A 16,793-nucleotide genomic window follows, 5' to 3' on the forward strand; every position below is an offset into this window, starting at 1 on the left:
GAGGACTCTTCCTCCCGCCTGATAGCCGTCCCAACGTAAATGTGCCCTTGAGCCCGCTCACCAAAAGAGGCTGCACCAACTTCTGTCGCCTGAGAGAGAAGCCAGGTTTCCTCTAGCTGAAAGAAAGCGTGACTCCACAGGCAGACCAATCACGAGCCCGAAAAGCCAGGACATTTACACAACAGCTCTGCCCACCCAAAATTTATGGGGTCTCAGAAGGCCCGGTGGTTTTCCGGAAACACAGGGCGCCAATGGGTTTTGCCTGAAATCCTAAGCCCCAAACTTTTTCACCCGCTTTGGAGAAGTACCGAGTGCCCTTGCGCTGTGGAGTGCCAGTCCCCACCTTTCGAACCCACCTTTTGAACCTATCCCATTCAAAAGCCTCAGGGTCACAGTTCCTTCTGTAGGCAGACGAGAGCCCCTGCCACCCCGCATCCTTCTCCACTGGTCTTGGGAGGCTACACCCGATGCCTCCAAAATCTGCGGACCTGGGCCTCTGCTCATAGAAATCTTGGTTCCTCGTCCCTTTCCAGTCTTCTTGATGGACAGCAACTCCGGAAGTTCGTACAATCGGTCCACGGATCTCCCTCTTTGCTCCAACAGCTCAGGTCGTTGGACAGAGGAGGGGAGCCTTCCCTGTCTTGCGGGCAGAAAGCCCACCCAAGAAGGGGCGGAAATGCAGGAAGCAGGGTCCACGGGGGCAGAGGGGCCCGAAAATGGCAACCAGAGCCCCCAGGGAGTGCTTTCTGGGGGTGCGGAGTCTTAGCCAGCTCGCGCTCTCTTCCACCTGCCGCGCCGTCGGGCGCCGCGAGGAGGCGGGGCTCAGCTACCGCAGCCAATAAGCGACGCCGGCTCTGGCAGCTGCTCCTATAAAGGGCTGGGGGCGGCGGCGGCGCGGCCCAGAGCGCGGAGCGCGCAGCGCGGGCTGGAGGGTGGGAGGGAGGGCGGGCGAGGGGAGAGGACTGAGCATCCAGGACCGGACAGGCCGGGCCGGGGGGCGGCGGCGAAAGGCAGAGCGCCGCGATCTCTGTCAGGAAGCGCAACCTCCCCGGGCCCCGCGGGGCCGCGCAGGGGGCGTTCTCAATCCCGCGCCCGCTCCCTCTTTCCATCCCCTGCCGCCCGCAGGCCACCCCGGGGCCCGGCTATCCGCGCGCGCGTCCTCGGGCTCGGGCCCGTCCCCGGCCCTCGAGGGAGCCGCCGCCTTCATCGACACCTCTGCAGCGGCCGCGCCAAAGGCCGCCCGGGCGGGACCCCGGAGTGAGCATCGAGCGCCCCCCAAGGAGTGCACGACCCCCGGAGCCGCCCTCAACACGGACCGCGCCCGCCGGGCACACAAGAATGGTCACTGTAGGTATTCCCTTGTCGCTGAGAGAGAACCTGGGTGGGGAGGGGTTAGGCACAGCCTCCGCGGAGATGGCGGGTGGGGGGGGGGGGGTAGGACCAGGCCTAGCTAGGCCCCGGTGGGGGGGTAGGACCGAGCCTCGGGGCCTGAGAGTGGGCAGGACCGCACCCAGAGTGCTGGGGGCGCATAGAGTCTGGTCTGAGAGGCCTTAGGAAGCCGAACTCTGATTTGGGGAGGCGTCCTACGGCGTCCTGGGGGCGGGATTGCCCCCCTCCAGCAAGCCTGATGGGGGAGGGGCCGCAGCAGCGGAGGATGCCTTCTCCATCCAGGCCCGGACCCCGCAGGCCGCCCAGGCAAACGCAGGGCTCCTATCACTGGTGCTGGGCCAGGACAAGGCGGCAAGCCGTTCCCGAGAGCCCCGGGGAATCGGGTGGCGTCGGATCGCGCGCCCCGGGCCGCGGCCGCGCCCGGGGAGCCGGGCGTCTCGTCCTCGAGCCCGTCGACCTTGCGGCAAGCGGGGAGGGGAGAGGAGGGGGCGCGCCCGGAGGCCCCGCGGGCCCGCCGCCGCTGCCGCCGCGTCCCTTTGTTTCTCGGAGCTTCTTAGCGGGCCGTAGCCTCGCGCGGGCGCCTCAGGCTTCGGGGAGGGGGAGGGGAGAGGAGGGCCCGCGGGGGGGGGCTTCCTGGCTCCTGGGCCCCCGCCCCACGGGGGATGGGGTAAGGAGCTCAAGGATGTCCCCTAGGCCAGGTCCAGGCGCCGCACCCCTCCTGGGCTCTGGGCCTCGGGGTGACCTTGAGCGCGCCCGCCTGCACGCCCGCGCCGCTCGCCCCACTCCCGGTGCTTTCAGCAGCCACCGAGCTGGTCAGCTCCCGAGCCCGCGGCCACGCCCGGCCACGCCCTGTATAACCACGCCCCTGCCCCGCCCATCCGGACCCCGCCCCCTGGGGCCCCCGGGGCCCGGCCTCGCCCGAGCCCTCGGATTTCCACTCGGCTACCCGGGCGTATCCCGGGGGCGGGGCTGGCCAGTTCTAGCCCCACCCCGGCTCCACCCCCGCCCCCGCCGCGCGACTCCGCTCCCCGCGCCGCCGCGCGTCCTTTGTCTGGTCCCAGCGCCCAGGCCTCCTTCTTCCGTACTTACTGTCTTTCTGGTCTGTGTGTGTGTGTGTCTGTGCCCTGTGTCTCTGGGCCTCTTCTTGGAGTCGTGGCGAGCACAGTGGGTGGGGGGATGCTCAGCACTCCCTCCATGTCTGGGACTCTGGGACCCGCCCACCTGGCTCAGAGAAAGGAGGCCCTGAGAGGCCCTGCTTCCCTGCTGTGTGACCTTAGGTCGGCTCTCTCCCTTCTCTGGGCCTCAGGCTGCTAACTTAGGTGCGAGACGTGAGTGCAGCCCCCTGAGGACCCTCAGAACCCCCACAACAGTCCAGCATCCATTCCTCTGATCTGTTCCCTCATTTAAAAGAGGGAAACCAATGCACAAAAGGGCGAGGGTGTGGTCAGAGGTCACACAAGGGCCTTGAAGCCCTGGAAGGCCTGGTTACTCCACTGGAGGACACTCGGGCAGAGGTCCACCATGAGAACAGGCTGGGAGGAAGTGAGGGGATAGACTGAGACAGTGAGGGCCCTGCATGGATGGAGAAGGGCCCAGAAGTGGGAGGCCTAGTTAGCACCACGTGGTGGCCTAGCCTTACCATGCGTAGCCACTCAATGCCCTATTGTCGCCAGTATCCAGGCATCTATCATTGTGACTGGGGCCAGGGGCCCCAGCTAGGGGCCAAGGGGGTCAGACACAGAAGGGTCTACATAGAGAGTGACTGCAGGTGTATTCGCTGCAAAATCCATATGTCATGTATGTGCAATGGTGCAAAAGAGTTGGAAAAAGAGTGGCTGAGAGAGAAAGGGGGAGAGAGACAGGCTCAGAGGGGAGAGAAGAACAGAGAAACGGGGGGGGGGGGGAGGGAGAGAGAAACAGGAAGAGGTACGGATCCAGAGGAAGAGCTGGAGAGACTGGGAGGGAAGGTTCTATTGCCCCCACTTGATCTCTGCCTATCCATCTTTGACCTGCCCTCCTCCCCTCTGACTTCACCCCTCCACTCCTGTCCTGGGACGGCCCTCCAAGGTCCCTATGATCCCAGAGTCATCCCAGGCCACGCATTTGTCATGGGCTGGGGCAGAGCGGGTGTGGTCTCCACCAATCCGATCCCTATTATCGGCTCAGCCGGCTGAGCTGCAGAGGAAACGCGACACTGATCCTGCTAAGCTCTGGCACAGCTGGGAGAGAGATGGGGTGGTGGGGAGATTAGTAGGCTGGGTCTCAAGATCCTGGATAGGAACCCCAATTACCTTTTAACCGCATCCAAGCTGAGGACATTTGGGGTGGCCCTGGGGGCTCTGTCTGGAGTAATCTGTCAGATCAGTAGTCAAACTCCATCACTACCACGGCTCCGTGTCATCCCCAGGCAAATCACAGGTCCCTCTGACCCTCGCTTTCTCCACCTGAGCAACGGAGGTGATCCCCAGCTTTCAGTGTGGTTGTGGGAAGTCAATGAAACCTTTGCACCTGCTCAGTGCCTGGCCACATAGTAGGGGCTCCAGACCTGGAACTGGTTTTGTACTGTTAATTATTTTGGGGACTCCCAGCGCAGACATCATCAACCAATCACAGAACTCTAGTCTGTTGAGCCAGAAGGGAATACAGAACCCAATCTTTGTACGTGGGAAACCTCTGTGCCATATCTTTAGTGGAGGGGCAGAGGCCCGGAGAGGCAATGTGAGTGTCAGAAGATGCACAGTGAGGAGGGTGGGGCCAGGAGCTGGCACCTGATGGTACCCAGCAAGCATTTGTTGAATTGAATGAGTAGACTTGGCCTGCAGAGTGGGGTTAAATGCGGCGATGCCTGGGCTTGGTGTAGAGTAGGGACACGGCTTCACTTTGCTGTTATTTTCACTATTGTTGGCCTTTTAGTCAAATGGGCTGATGTCCAAGCTCCGGATTTGAATTCTTGACCCACCATCTGCGAGCTCCCCAACCTTGTATAAAATCCCTACCCCTTCATGGAGACTCTGTTTCCTCTTCTGTCAAATGGGGAAGAGAGTGCCATAATGTTCAATGTTGGGAGAGCAGGCCCTCAATACATGGCCACGCTATCAGGAAAGTATTCATCTTACGAAGCTGGACGCGGATCTGTAATGTGCGTTACTGTCTTACTGCCGGCGCCTGTGGCAGACATTGCTCATCAACCCAGTGCATGATCCTGCTCCGTCTGGATGTGGCTTCAGAATAACCCTCCAGCCAGCCCCCAGACAGCCCCTCCCAGCCAACTGAAGATGCAGGGGGGTTGACCCTCAGGGCCATCCTTTTAATAAGAATAAATGGAAAGGAAACAGAGGCCCAGAGAAGAGCTACGATCACCACCCCCCCCCCCGAGGATACACAGCTAGAAGGTGCCCCCCACCCCCGCCCCCGTGCCTTGTCCACTGTCTTTAAAAACAGTTCTGAAGTCCGCCAACATATCCAGGTTTGAAATCAAGTGCCCCATGTATAGATCACTCAGCGTCTCTGAGCTCTCTCACTTATAAAATGGAGACTGTGTGGCCATCTCTAAAGCTGATTGGGAGAAATAAGGGAAATGTTGCCTGTAAGCACCTCACCCAGTGCCTGGCTCCCAGAAGATGTCGGTGGGGCAGGATGAGTATGTTGAGGCAGGGATGGCAGACGGGACGAGTTGCTTGTCGTAATTGCGCTCATGGCAGACCTGGCTAAGTGATCCCAGAATGCTTCCCAGCCGCGCGAGTAGCTTCAGATCCTTGGGGGGGGGGGGGGGGGGGGGTGTCACCGCGCCAATAATTTGGAGTTTGCAGCAAAGTGGAGCAGAGGCCCAGAAGCGTCATGTAGTCTACCTGAGGACACACGGCTGAGAAACGTTAGAGCAGTTAGAATTATAGACTCTGGATGAGGAAATCTCGCGTGCGCATCCCCGTTTCACTATTTATAAGCTGCGTGATCTTTGGTAATTTTTTTTTTTTGAAGTTCATGTATTTATTTTGAGAGAAGGAGAGAGCACACAAGTGGAGGAGGGACAGAGAGAGGGAGAGAGAAAGAGAATCCCAAGCAGGCTCCATGCTGTCAGCGACGAGCCGTCAGGGCTCAAACTCACCAACTGTGCGATCGTGACCCGAGCTGAAATCAAGAGTCAGATGCTTAACTGACTGCGCCACCCAGGTGCCCCGATCTTTGGTAATTTTTAAAACATCGCTGAACTTCCCTTTCCTCGCCTGTTGTCTTAGCTCAGGCTGCTATAACAAAATACCGTAAACTGGGCAGCTTCACCAACAGACAGTTATTTATCACAAACCTTCTTCTGGATTCTGGGAAGTCCAAGATCAAGGTGCCAGCTGATTCGGTTGCTAGTAAGGACTTGCTCCCTCCTTTGCAGATGGACGTCTTCTTGTTGTGTCCTCGCATTGTGGAGAGAGAGAGAATGTCTCTCCTGTCACTTTTTTGTGAAGGACATGAATCTCATTCATGAGGGTTCTGCCCTCATGACCCAATTACCTCCCAAAGCCTCCACTTCCAAATACCATCACATTGGGGGTCAAGATTTCGACATATGAATTTGAGGGAACACAGGCTTTACGTTCATAGCATCTGTTAAGCAGGGAAAATTAAGCCCTCTTTTCAGGGTGCTTGTGAATAAGAAAAAAAACAAAAACAAAACGTTGCCCATAGAGAGCTTTGCCCTATACCTGGCACACAGTATGCCCAATATTTGGGAACAAATACGGTATTGTATTTTTGGTTAGGGATGGCTGAGATGATGTGTACCTGCTGACTCTAATTCTGTAGCCACAGACATTGCTAATCAATCACAGTGATCTTTCCCGTGGAAACTGAATCTGGTTTGTAATCCTTCCTAATTTGTCCCGTTAGGAACACCCTACCAATAGATTTGATTTTGTTAGGTGAAGGCCATCCATCGGCCAACCATGCCTTGGGAGAAAAACCTAAGGACATGCTGGGTATTTTACCTTCCCATGCCCATGACAGACAATACCAATCCATCCCAGTACTTTTCAGTATATACAAATATTGAATCATGTTGTACACTTGAAACTAATATTCTATGTCAACTATTAAAAAAATAGGTGTAGGGGGGCGCCTGGGTGGCGCAGTCGGTTGAGCGTCCGACTTCAGCCAGGTCACGATCTCGCGGTCCGTGAGTTCGAGCCCCGCGTCGGGCTCTGGGCTGGTGGCTCGGAGCCTGGAGCCTGCTTCCGATTCTGTGTCTCCCTCTCTCTCTGCCCCTCCCCCGTTCATGCTCTGTCTCTCTCTGTCCCAAAAATAAATAAAAAACGTTGAAAAAAAAATAGGTGTAGGAAAAAAGTTAAATAAAATTCAACACCCATTCTTGAAAAACGGAATCTTGTTAGGATACTAGGAATAAAATGAAATATTCTTAATGTGATAAAAGCCATCTACACAGAATCCATATCAAAAATCAAATTTGGCTGTGAAACGTTTAAAGCATTTTCCTTTAACATCATGAATAAAGAAGCCACTGTCGCACTGTAGCCCCTGCAACAAGACAAGAAAAATAAGGAACAGGTCTAGATTGGAGATAATTAAAACTGTCCTTATTTGCAGGTGTTATTATGTGATACATTTAAATAGCTCAGGGGTGCCTGACCGGCTCGGTCAGGAGAGCATGCGACTCTTGACCTCGGAGTTGTGAGTTCAAGCCCCACACTGGGTGTAGAGATTACCTAAAAATAAAATCTTAAAAAATCATAAGTAACAATAAGTAATAAAATGAAAAAGAGCTCAGTGGGGAAAACGTGGGGGTAAATGTCTAGTGGGAAAATTATGCATGAAGTAAAAGAAATATTAACACATCCGGGATGTGGATGAGGGCAGTCCATGGCTAGGGAGGAGCTTATGAGGACTTCAAAGCTAATAAAAATATATATCTTATTCTGAAGACAAAAGCGTTCATTTTACTCTTCTGGAAATGCACAGATTGATTTTAGGCAAACGTAGACACCAGACACGTATGGAATTTCTCACAGTAAAATCACACGTAAGGTGCTATGCCTGATGCTGGGGGAGTGGAAGAGATTAATAGGATAATATGTTGTCCTCTCTCCATGTTTAAGCCCATGTCAGACATGACTGATGCATCACCACTGATCCCTGGTGTGGGGACTGGGCCGTGAGCGGGTGTGGCCTGTTATCTCCAGCAGATACTCGGGGCCATGGAGTCTCAGGTGGCGGGGGGCCCGGCCGGCCCGGCCCTGCCCAACGGGCCACTCCTTGGTACAAATGGAGCCACTGATGACAGCAAGACCAACCTCATTGTCAACTACCTGCCCCAGAACATGACCCAGGACGAGTTCAAGAGTCTCTTCGGCAGCATTGGTGACATCGAATCGTGCAAGTTGGTTCGGGATAAGATCACAGGTGTGGCTGCTGGCAGGTGGGGAGGGAGGAGACAGAGATAGTAGTCTGGGGAGCACGGGTGTGATGGGGACAGGTAGCACCCTGGGGGATCGGAGGTGCGATGGGGAGACAGGTATGACCCCCGGGAGGGTACCCCGGGGGTGATGGGGGCAGGCAGGACTCTGGGGGATCTGAGGTGTCCTGGGGACAGGGTGGTACTGTGAGAGAATAGTAAGGGGGGGGATTTCGGTCAACCTTGAGTGACGGCGGCCAGCCTCTCAGGACTGGGTCTGGGAGGACCCTGGTAGGTGTGGGGAGGTCATCACCCTGGTCCCGCCCACAGGGCAGAGCCTCGGTTATGGGTTTGTGAACTACTCTGATCCCAACGATGCAGACAAAGCCATCAACACCCTCAACGGCCTCAAACTGCAGACGAAGACCATCAAGGTTAGTGCCCTCATTTTCCTCTGTGGCCCATCCCCCCTTACTGCCCACCTGCAACTGTCCCCAATCCCCCACATTACTTCCCCTTGGACTACCCCCTTCACTGCCACTCAACCCGCATGTCGCCTACCTTCCTCACTGCCACCCCTCCTACCCCGTGGCTCATCCTCTGAGGGATTCAGACTCTCCCCTAAGAATTCCTGGCTGGGCACCCAGGGCCCGATGGCTCTGCCTCTCTGAACCTCAGTTTCCTCATTAGTCAGTGAGAATACCACCCCATCTACATTCTCTGCTGGCTCAGGGAGGTAGCCATCCCATTGGCAGTAGGAGAGTGACCAGGGTCTGGTGGGCAGCCCCCCCCCTTGCCTTTGTCATGGAAATGGAGAGGGGTGGGGGTCCATCTGCCATCTGGAGCCTAATTAGGGTCTGGGAGGGCAGGATTAGGGGTGAGCCCCTCCCCCATCTTTGTGCAATGCCCCTCCCCCCACAACCTCCCCTCTCAGCAGCTGCAGCTGGGACTCTGCGAGCCCAGGTTCCCTGGGGGGGGGATCGCCATGGAAACCCCCCTCTCTCGGTTCGCCTGGGGGTGTCTGGACTCCGCCCCACAAATCTGCTCTGGAACCTTGGGGGAGGCTGAGGGGGGGGGCGCCCATCTGGCCCCCCGTTCTCTCTGAGAACAGAGGTGCAGGAATCTCTTCCTCTTCCCGTTGTCGGGGAGGATGAGGTCGTGACCTAATGGGTCCCTCCATGGCCAACTAGACCCAGAAGCCCTGGGGCATGACGGGGACGGTAGTGACAAATCCAGAGGGCCACTGTATGCATGTGATGCAGTGCGCATGTGTGTGTGTGTGTGTGTGTGTGTGTGTGCGTGCGTGCGTGTGTGTGAGATAGACCTGGGCTCGGAGCCATTGTGTTTGTGGGACACACGAGTCTGGCTACTAGACTCTGGGCGTGTCACGATGTGTCTGTGGGATGTGGTGTTTATTTCACAGGTGCTTTGTGACACTGCAACTCTAGCTGTGACCTGGTGGGGCTGCGTGGGGGTGTCGGCTGTGCCCTACTCGGGGTGCAACGTGTGTGATGTGGGCTTGTGTGGTGGGGTGACAGGTGTGTGGTTCTGTGCCTCTTACTGTAATTATCCAAGACCCCCGGAGCCGCTGTGGATGTCACAGTGGCCCCGAGTCACCCTTTGGCTGGTGTAGCCACTAGGGCTGTGCAGAGGGTGACAAAGTGTGGCCTCGCGTCTCCGTGTGTGTCTGCCTGGGTGGCACTATGTAAAGTTGGTCCCAATTGGCTGCTTTGGCAGATTTTGCCCAAGACCTGTCCTGGTGAGGGGGGCCGGAGGAGCCCATACCCAGGTGAGGGGCCTGGGTCAGCCCACATCATGGAAGGTTGGCAAAGACCCCTGAAGACCAACTCAGTGCCTCAAATGACCCCTGACCCCAAACACCCACCCAGGAGCTCAGGCCTCTCTTCCCCTCACCCCTCCCTCTGATTCATCAAGTCCTCACCCCTCAAAACTCACCGCCCCACGGGCAAGAGCGGAAGCCATGAAAAATGTGGCCGTGATTTTTAATTAATATTATCGAAAAAAAACAGCAGCTGATGTGTTTGTGGGTTTTTTTCTCCCCGGAGGACCCCGGGTGCTCACAGTTGCATTCGTTAGAATCCCTCTACCTCCAGCCCATGAGGGCCTTCACCCTGACCCACCCCTGGCCCAATTTACTCATGTTGTTAGCTTTTTTAATTAGTTACTTCTAATCCAGGGCTATGCCCTCTCCACTCACCACCACAAACAAAAGCCGGACCCTTGACCGTGACCTTATCTACCCAGAGGTTAATTTAGAAGATACAGGAAATAGACATTGGCAGAAATAAGTGGAAAGGGCAGCTCCTGTCCCCTGCTGCCCGCCCCCCCCCCCCCCCCCCCGCCAGCTCTAGGCCCACCTGTCAGCATCTGGGGGCGGGCCCTGCAGACTGTGTTTCCAGGACACTGATAAGCACAACAATGAGATGGGGTCACACATCTCGCCACTCTGTAAATGGACTTTTCTTTCCCCCAGTTTACAATACTCACCACTGTTTCTGGGAAATAAATATACACGTCCACCATTTTTTAACCAGCTGCAGGGAGTTTCATTGTTGGTCTGGACCATAATTAATGACACAAATCAAATGCCCGTACCAAAACGCATCTAATTCCCTACTGAGAGAAGTGCTTTGGGGGGTGGGGGGGTGGTGGTGAGGCGGAGGACCAAATTCAGATGGGAAGAGGACAGGGGTTACTTTTTGACTGAGGCTGGAAGAAGCAAGGAGAGGAAGGGCGTTCCAGCCTGAGGGGAACAGCCAGAGCAAAGGCCCTGAGGCTGAAATGTGCCTGGTGTGTTTGAGGAACACGGGAGGAGACTGGTGTGGCTGAAACAGAGCACTCGAGGGAGAAATTGGCAGAGATGAGAGTGAGAGTATGGGGGGGGGGCGTTGTGCAGGGCCTCGTGGGCTGGGAGAAGGACTTGAACTGTGGGGCAGGTGGGAGCCACAGAAGGTTCTGAGCAAAGGGAGGATGTGCCCTGCCTCAGTTGCTCACAGGCGCCCCCTGGCAGCTGTGGAGGGAACAGACTGAGGAGGTTAGGGAGGTCTGTGGGAGCTATGGTGGGAGCTGAGTAATGAGGCAGGATCCGTGGTGGATTGGATGCGGGTGTGAGAAAGACCAGCATCAAGGACAATGGGGGCCTGAGCACCCAGGAGGACAAAGCTGCCATTACTGAGCTGGGACAAGTTGGGGACTGGATGCCGCCTCGCTGCTTGTGATCCCCTGTGGGGTGCCACGTGCGGTGCCTGGAGGCAGGTGTCACACAGGTGTGCAGTTTGGGGGTCAGGCCCACACCGGGGACGGACATTTGGGGGTCGTCAGCATTGAACTGGTGGCTAAAGACCTGAGCGACCTGGAGGGTCCCAACGTGGACGGGAAAAGGGCCAGCGTCCCAGGCTCACTTTCCAAAGGAGTAGGAAGCATTGTGTTGCTGGAATGTACCTCGTGAGAGCAGGAGCTGGGGACATCTGACCTCCAGGGCCCAGCGACGACATGTTCCTCCCACCAGTTTAATTTTTTTTTTTTTTTTAATGTCTACTTATTTATTTTGAGAGACAGAGCACAAACAGGGGAGGGGCAGAGAGAGAGGGAGACACAGAATCCCAAGCAGGCTCAGAGCTGTCTGCGCAGAGCCCGGCTCGGGACTCAATCTCACAAACTTCGAGACCGGGACCCGAGCAGAAATTAAGACACTCAACCGACTGAGCCACCCAGGCGCCGCCCCCCACCACTTTATGCTGGCCGGCCCACATCATCATTGGCCACAGCCATGTCCCCTCCCTCAAGCTTTGGCCAGCCCCGCCCATGGTGACTACCCAAGAGATACTTGTTAAGTGAACAGACGAGGCACTTCTGCCTCCCACTGGTGGTCTGGACGTGGCCTCACCCTCCCCATCCGTGAAACGGGTCTTCCCCTCACCTCTGTCCACCTGCCCCCCCCCCCCACACACTCCAGGTGTCTTATGCCAGACCCAGCTCTGCATCCATCCGAGATGCTAACCTGTACGTCAGTGGACTCCCCAAGACCATGAGCCAGAAAGAAATGGAGCAGCTCTTCTCCCAGTATGGCCGTATCATCACTTCTCGAATCCTGGTGGACCAGGTCACAGGTCAGGCTGCTGGGGATGACGCACTGGGCAAAGGCACGGAGGTGGGGCCAAAATGGAGAAACCGGGCATGGCGGGGGAGGAGCGGGGTAGAGGGCCACACAGGAGGGGGCAGGGTCCTCATGACGCCCTCACTCCCTGGCAGGTGTCTCTCGGGGTGTGGGGTTCATCCGCTTCGACAAGAGGATTGAGGCCGAGGAGGCCATCAAAGGACTGAACGGGCAGAAGCCGCTGGGCGCGGCGGAGCCCATCACGGTCAAGTTCGCCAACAACCCGAGTCAGAAGACTGGACAGGCCCTGCTCACTCACCTCTACCAGTCATCAGCCCGGCGCTACGCAGGCCCCCTGCACCATCAGACGCAGCGCTTCCGGTAAGCCCCCTGACGCCCCCCACAGACCCCTGGAGCCCATCCCTGCAGGGCAGAGGGACGCCGGGAGGGTGCCCGCAGGCCGGGGCCACTGAGGGCGGCAGAGGGGAAATGTGTGTCTGTCAGGTGCTGAGGCCAGGCCCTCGTACGCAGCAGGCAGTCAATGTATGCAGGGCACTTTGAGTGGCATTATCGGTGTTAGGAGTGTTAGAGTCTCCCGATGGGGCCGCCTCTCCCTCGGGCATGGGGCTCCAGCTGTCTGCGCCCCCAGGTATCTATACCTCAAGAGAACGGAGATTGTCTGTATTTTACGAACAGAGAGGCTTTGTCCCTCGCCCAACCCACCTGCCACTGCCGAGAAGAGACTCGAACCTTCCCTTCTGGGGTCCTGAGCCCCGCAGGGTGGGGGCAGACGAGTGGGGCTGGGCGGGCCGGGCCGGGGAGGACGGGGCACGGGTGCAGGCCAGGCAGCGGCAGGGCAGGCGAGAGGCAGTGCCCGAGTGACCACGGTTCCGTGCCAGGCGGTGTCCAGCCGGGCGGGGAGCCGGCGGGTGGGGGCAGGGCTGGGCTGCCGGCCGGCTGGGTGGGGGCGGGGAGGGCAGGCAGGCAGGCAGGCCGACATCACAGCTGGGGGTGTGCCCGGAGGCCACCGGTGACCACCCCTTTTGCTTCCACAGGCTGGATAATTTGCTCAACATGGCCTACGGAGTCAAGAGGTAACAGTGCTCCCCGCTGCCCCCAGCTCCCCGCCGTCCCTCCCTGGACTCTTGCCCCGATGGGCCCCCTCCCCCGCCTCACCACCGGGACTGCCAGCTTAGCTGGGTCTGCCCTGTCTGGGAATAGCGTGTCCATTAAGAGAATCAGGGGCTCTGGAACCTAGTGAATGCCTAGAAAGAGCTACTACTGCTCTTTGGGTCCTGGAGGGCCTGGCCGTGGCCCCCTCCGGCCCAGGGAAAGGCCGGCCATGTTGCCTGGTCACAGCCATGTCCCCCCTGCCCCCCCCCCCCCCCCCCGGTTCCCACGTTCAGTCTGAGTTCCACCTGCCTCTCTTGATGGCTGGGGTCACAGGATACCACCCTCTGTTCCCGCATAGTCTGGGGACGGGCCCTGAGGCCCGCACGACCTTGTCCACATCCCCAACCCTGTGAAGGTCCCCGTGTTTATTGCATCGCGAGCTGTTGAGCACACACTGGGTGCCGGGCGCTGGGCTCGGGGCTGGGGACCCAACGTGGCCCAGCCAGACGTGATCCCTCGTGGAGATGAAATGCTGTTGAGCACAGGGCTTGGCACGTAGTGAGCGCTCAATAAAAGTAGCCGCTCGGACGATTACTGTTCCTGTTGTCAATTACCTCAGTCTAGCAGGGAGGGAGCAGCGAGCAGGGCTGGGAAGGGGGCAGGAGAAGAGGTGAGGGGGACCCAGCAGAGACCCCGCCCACCCCGACACGCCCAAGGTGCCAGAGCCTGTGCAGAATCGGGAAGGAGGGAGCAAGCAGTGAGTCCCCAGTGGTCACACTGAATGGGGCAGACCCTGGGGCTCCCCCTGAATTGAGTGAGGCCTGGGGGGCAGGGAGGCAGCGAGGCACGTGGGTGGAGCCAATCCTGCCCATCAGTCGGTCAGTCAACAAACCCTCCCAGGGGCCCTGCTGTTCCAGGAGCTGTTCTGGGCTGGGGCACCGCAGGGAAAGTGGAGTGGATCCTAAATATACAATCTGAACAGGAAAAGGCTGGCAAGGGGCAGGGGAAGGCGGTGGGCAGCGAGGCCGCTGCCCTGGGGCCTGATAACGCAGGGCAGCGCTTCACCGGTTGCAGTCATGGCCTGGCCTTGAGCGGTGCCCTTCTGGCCACGTAGGGGTAGCAGGGTGACCAGGGGCAAAGGGGGCACAGCGTTGCAGAGGGGAGGGTGGGGTTGGTGGGGGGAGGGCAAAAGGGGGGTGGGAAAATCTGCCAAGGGAGGAGTAGTGGTCAGGAGTGGGGAAGGGGTCAGGGTCAACAGGGCCAAGGACCCAGTAGGGTCAAAGGTTGTGGGGTCAGGGTGCAGACTGGGGCCCTAGGCAGGAGTGTGAGTGAGGGCGTAACGTGCAGGGAAGGTCACAAGTTATAGGTCAGGATGGAGACTGGGGGCCAGTGTCTCAGAGCAGGCCGCAGTTTAAGGTGTCTCGCGTGGGGTCAGAGGTGGAGGTCGCGAGGCCGTGGCTGGCTCAGGACGATGCAGGGATCACACGGTCCCAAGATCGTGGCACGCCCAGCAGTCATGACCACATCAGGGGTCACAGGGACTCAGGGGTGTGCCGGGGGTCAGGGCAGAGCCCGCGTGACCCCCAAAGTAGTCCCCTGTCGCTCATCGCCAGGTTCTCGCCCATCGCCATCGACGGCATGAGTGGCCTCGCGGGTGTGGGCCTTTCGGGGGGCGCGGCGGGCGCTGGCTGGTGTATCTTCGTGTACAACCTGTCACCGGAGGCAGACGAGAGTGTGCTGTGGCAGCTGTTTGGGCCCTTCGGGGCCGTCACCAACGTCAAGGTCATCCGCGACTTCACCACCAACAAGTGCAAGGGCTTCGGCTTCGTCACTATGACCAACTACGACGAAGCGGCCATGGCCATCGCCAGCCTCAATGGCTACCGCCTGGGCGAGCGCGTGCTGCAGGTGTCCTTCAAGACCAGCAAACAGCACAAGGCCTGAGCCACCGCCGCCCGCCCTCCCCACCCTCCCCGGGCAGCAGAGAGAGAGAGAAAGAGAGAGAGAGAGGGGCCCCGAGAGAGACAGCGCAGGCAGACCACCGACGGCACACGGGCCCCGCATCCCTGCGGAAGCCACAGGGTGAGCACTCGGGGTGGGAGAGTCTGCAGGGGATGGGGGGGTGCCTGGGGGTCCCCTCCCCGTCCTCCTGCCCCCACCCCAGGCTGGGCTGTTCACTCTCTCGTCTTGGTTTTGTTCATGGCGATGGTTTTTGTTTCTTTTTTCGGCTAAAAAGAAAGCAGAGATGTGCCCCCACCCCGCCTTCAACCACCCTCCACGGGATGGCTTTGCAGGGGCGCTGGGGGTGCCCCCCAGACCCCCTTGCCCAGGCCTCCCCAACACCTAGATGAGCCTGAGGGGAGGGGGGAACAGGTTTAAAAATCCCCAAAAAAGCGAAACGGAGGAGGGGTGTGGGCATCCCTGGCCCAGAGCCCCCTGGTTGGAGTATGAGGAGCAGGGGGAGGGGCTGGAAACAGAAACAAAATGAAAAAAAAAGGGGGGGGTGGGAGGGGAAGAAAAACTCTATTTTTGTAAAAAGGGAAAAAAGACCTCGTGGAGAATTTTTACTGGGGATTCTTGAACTTGAAAAAAAAAAACACACAAAAAAAGACAAAAAAAAAAAAAAAGAAAATATTTTGGCAGGTTATGTTTACCAACTGGGGCAGGGGCAGGGAGCAGGGCTTGGGGCCCGGGGGTCCACGGGGCCGCACAGAGAAACACAGCCACGCAAAGACATGCGGGGGCACACGCACACACACATCCCGCAGGGACACACGGAAGCACTGACAGACCCAGAGACGCGCCCCGGACACCTTCCAGGAGCTCGCTGGCCAGATTCAGACACGCAGACAGACATATGGATAATCACGGGAGACCGAAGTATGTATGGGGCTATGTAGACGAGGCCGCGGGCAAACACTGACGCGGGCAAATGGAGCCACAGGTGGGTGCGGGGTACACACATTTCCACGTGGACACGGGAAAGTAGAGACAGATACATTCGGACACACCAGTCGAGACACGCCATCACGGAGAAACAGACACAACACCCAGGAGACACACACGCACAAAGCCTCCCTCAGGCCCAGGCGAGAGGTCGTAGCCCAGATCCTGGCCCAGTCCGCTTCCTCCAGCTAGGCCGCCGGGCCTCCTCCGGACACGTGGCCCCACTCGCCCCAGGTTCTCTGCAGAGCTCTCTCCTGGCTCATCGGTGGTCCCTGCGGCCCACGAACACAGGCGTGCACACACAGCATCCATGCATCCAAACACACGATACCTCGTTTCACTTTTGGCGTCATGGCGGGCTGGAGGCAGCCCCCCCCCCCCAACACTTGAGGCCAAAGGACCCCCTGTCCCCGGGGCTGAACCTCCCTGGGCCGAGACCCTGGCCCAGAGGCAGAGGGGGGAGGCTGGGCCCTGAGCCTTCCCCCTCCCCCAGGGGCCTCCCCAGCAGGAAGTACCCGCTGTTCCCTCCAGTCCCCCTCCCCCCAGCCCCGAATTCCCTTCCCACCCACTTGTCACCCCCTTTCAGTTTGTTGGGTTTTTCCGTCTTTCCAAATTCCCGAGGGCGGTGGACGCAGCCCCCATCCCAAGCCCCGGTCCCCCACCGGCTTCTGTCTGGATTTTCCATTCTCCTAGTTTTCATTCTTTGTAAGAAAAAAAAAAAAAAAAATTCCAACAGAAGCCAGAGGCCGGAGCCCCTGGGAGCCCTCGCAGCCCCCCACCCCCCGCAGTGGGCCCAGTCAGAACTGAGAATTGCAAACCCCGAATTCAGCT

General features: G+C 58.5%; 1 protein-coding gene across 4 annotated transcripts; it reads left to right on the forward strand.

Moving 5' to 3' along the window:
* Window positions 1-960: 960 nt before the first annotated feature.
* ELAVL3 (ELAV like RNA binding protein 3) lies at window positions 961-16,726 on the forward strand. Of its 4 annotated transcripts, none has more exons than XM_058727951.1 (7): window positions 961-1,347; window positions 7,491-7,794; window positions 8,117-8,220; window positions 11,763-11,916; window positions 12,059-12,284; window positions 12,959-12,997; window positions 14,609-16,726. In XM_058727951.1, the coding sequence occupies exons 2-7, from the start codon at window positions 7,590-7,592 to the stop codon at window positions 14,958-14,960; spliced, it is 1,080 nt and encodes a 359-aa protein (XP_058583934.1). In that variant the 5' UTR covers window positions 961-1,347; window positions 7,491-7,589; the 3' UTR covers window positions 14,961-16,726. The 4 variants fall into 4 exon arrangements, with proteins under 4 accessions (XP_058583934.1, XP_058583932.1, XP_058583930.1 ...); XM_058727949.1 differs by having other exon boundaries at window positions 7,578-7,794; XM_058727947.1 differs by having other exon boundaries at window positions 962-1,347; window positions 7,575-7,794.
* The last annotated feature ends 67 nt before the right edge of the window (window positions 16,727-16,793 follow it).

Source organism: Neofelis nebulosa, chromosome 4, assembly GCF_028018385.1.
Source record: "Neofelis nebulosa isolate mNeoNeb1 chromosome 4, mNeoNeb1.pri, whole genome shotgun sequence".
Lineage (NCBI taxonomy): Eukaryota > Metazoa > Chordata > Mammalia > Carnivora > Felidae > Neofelis > Neofelis nebulosa.

What these genes read in the sequence shown, in the direction of transcription:
- ELAVL3 (XM_058727947.1), top strand. An exon ending in GGTTCGGGATAAGATCACAG is followed by an intron (nt 7,795 to 8,116) that starts GTGTGGCTGCTG and finishes TCCCGCCCACAG; the next exon opens with GGCAGAGCCTCGGTTATGGG. An exon ending in CATCAGACGCAGCGCTTCCG is followed by an intron (nt 12,285 to 12,958) that starts GTAAGCCCCCTG and finishes TTGCTTCCACAG; the next exon opens with GCTGGATAATTTGCTCAACA.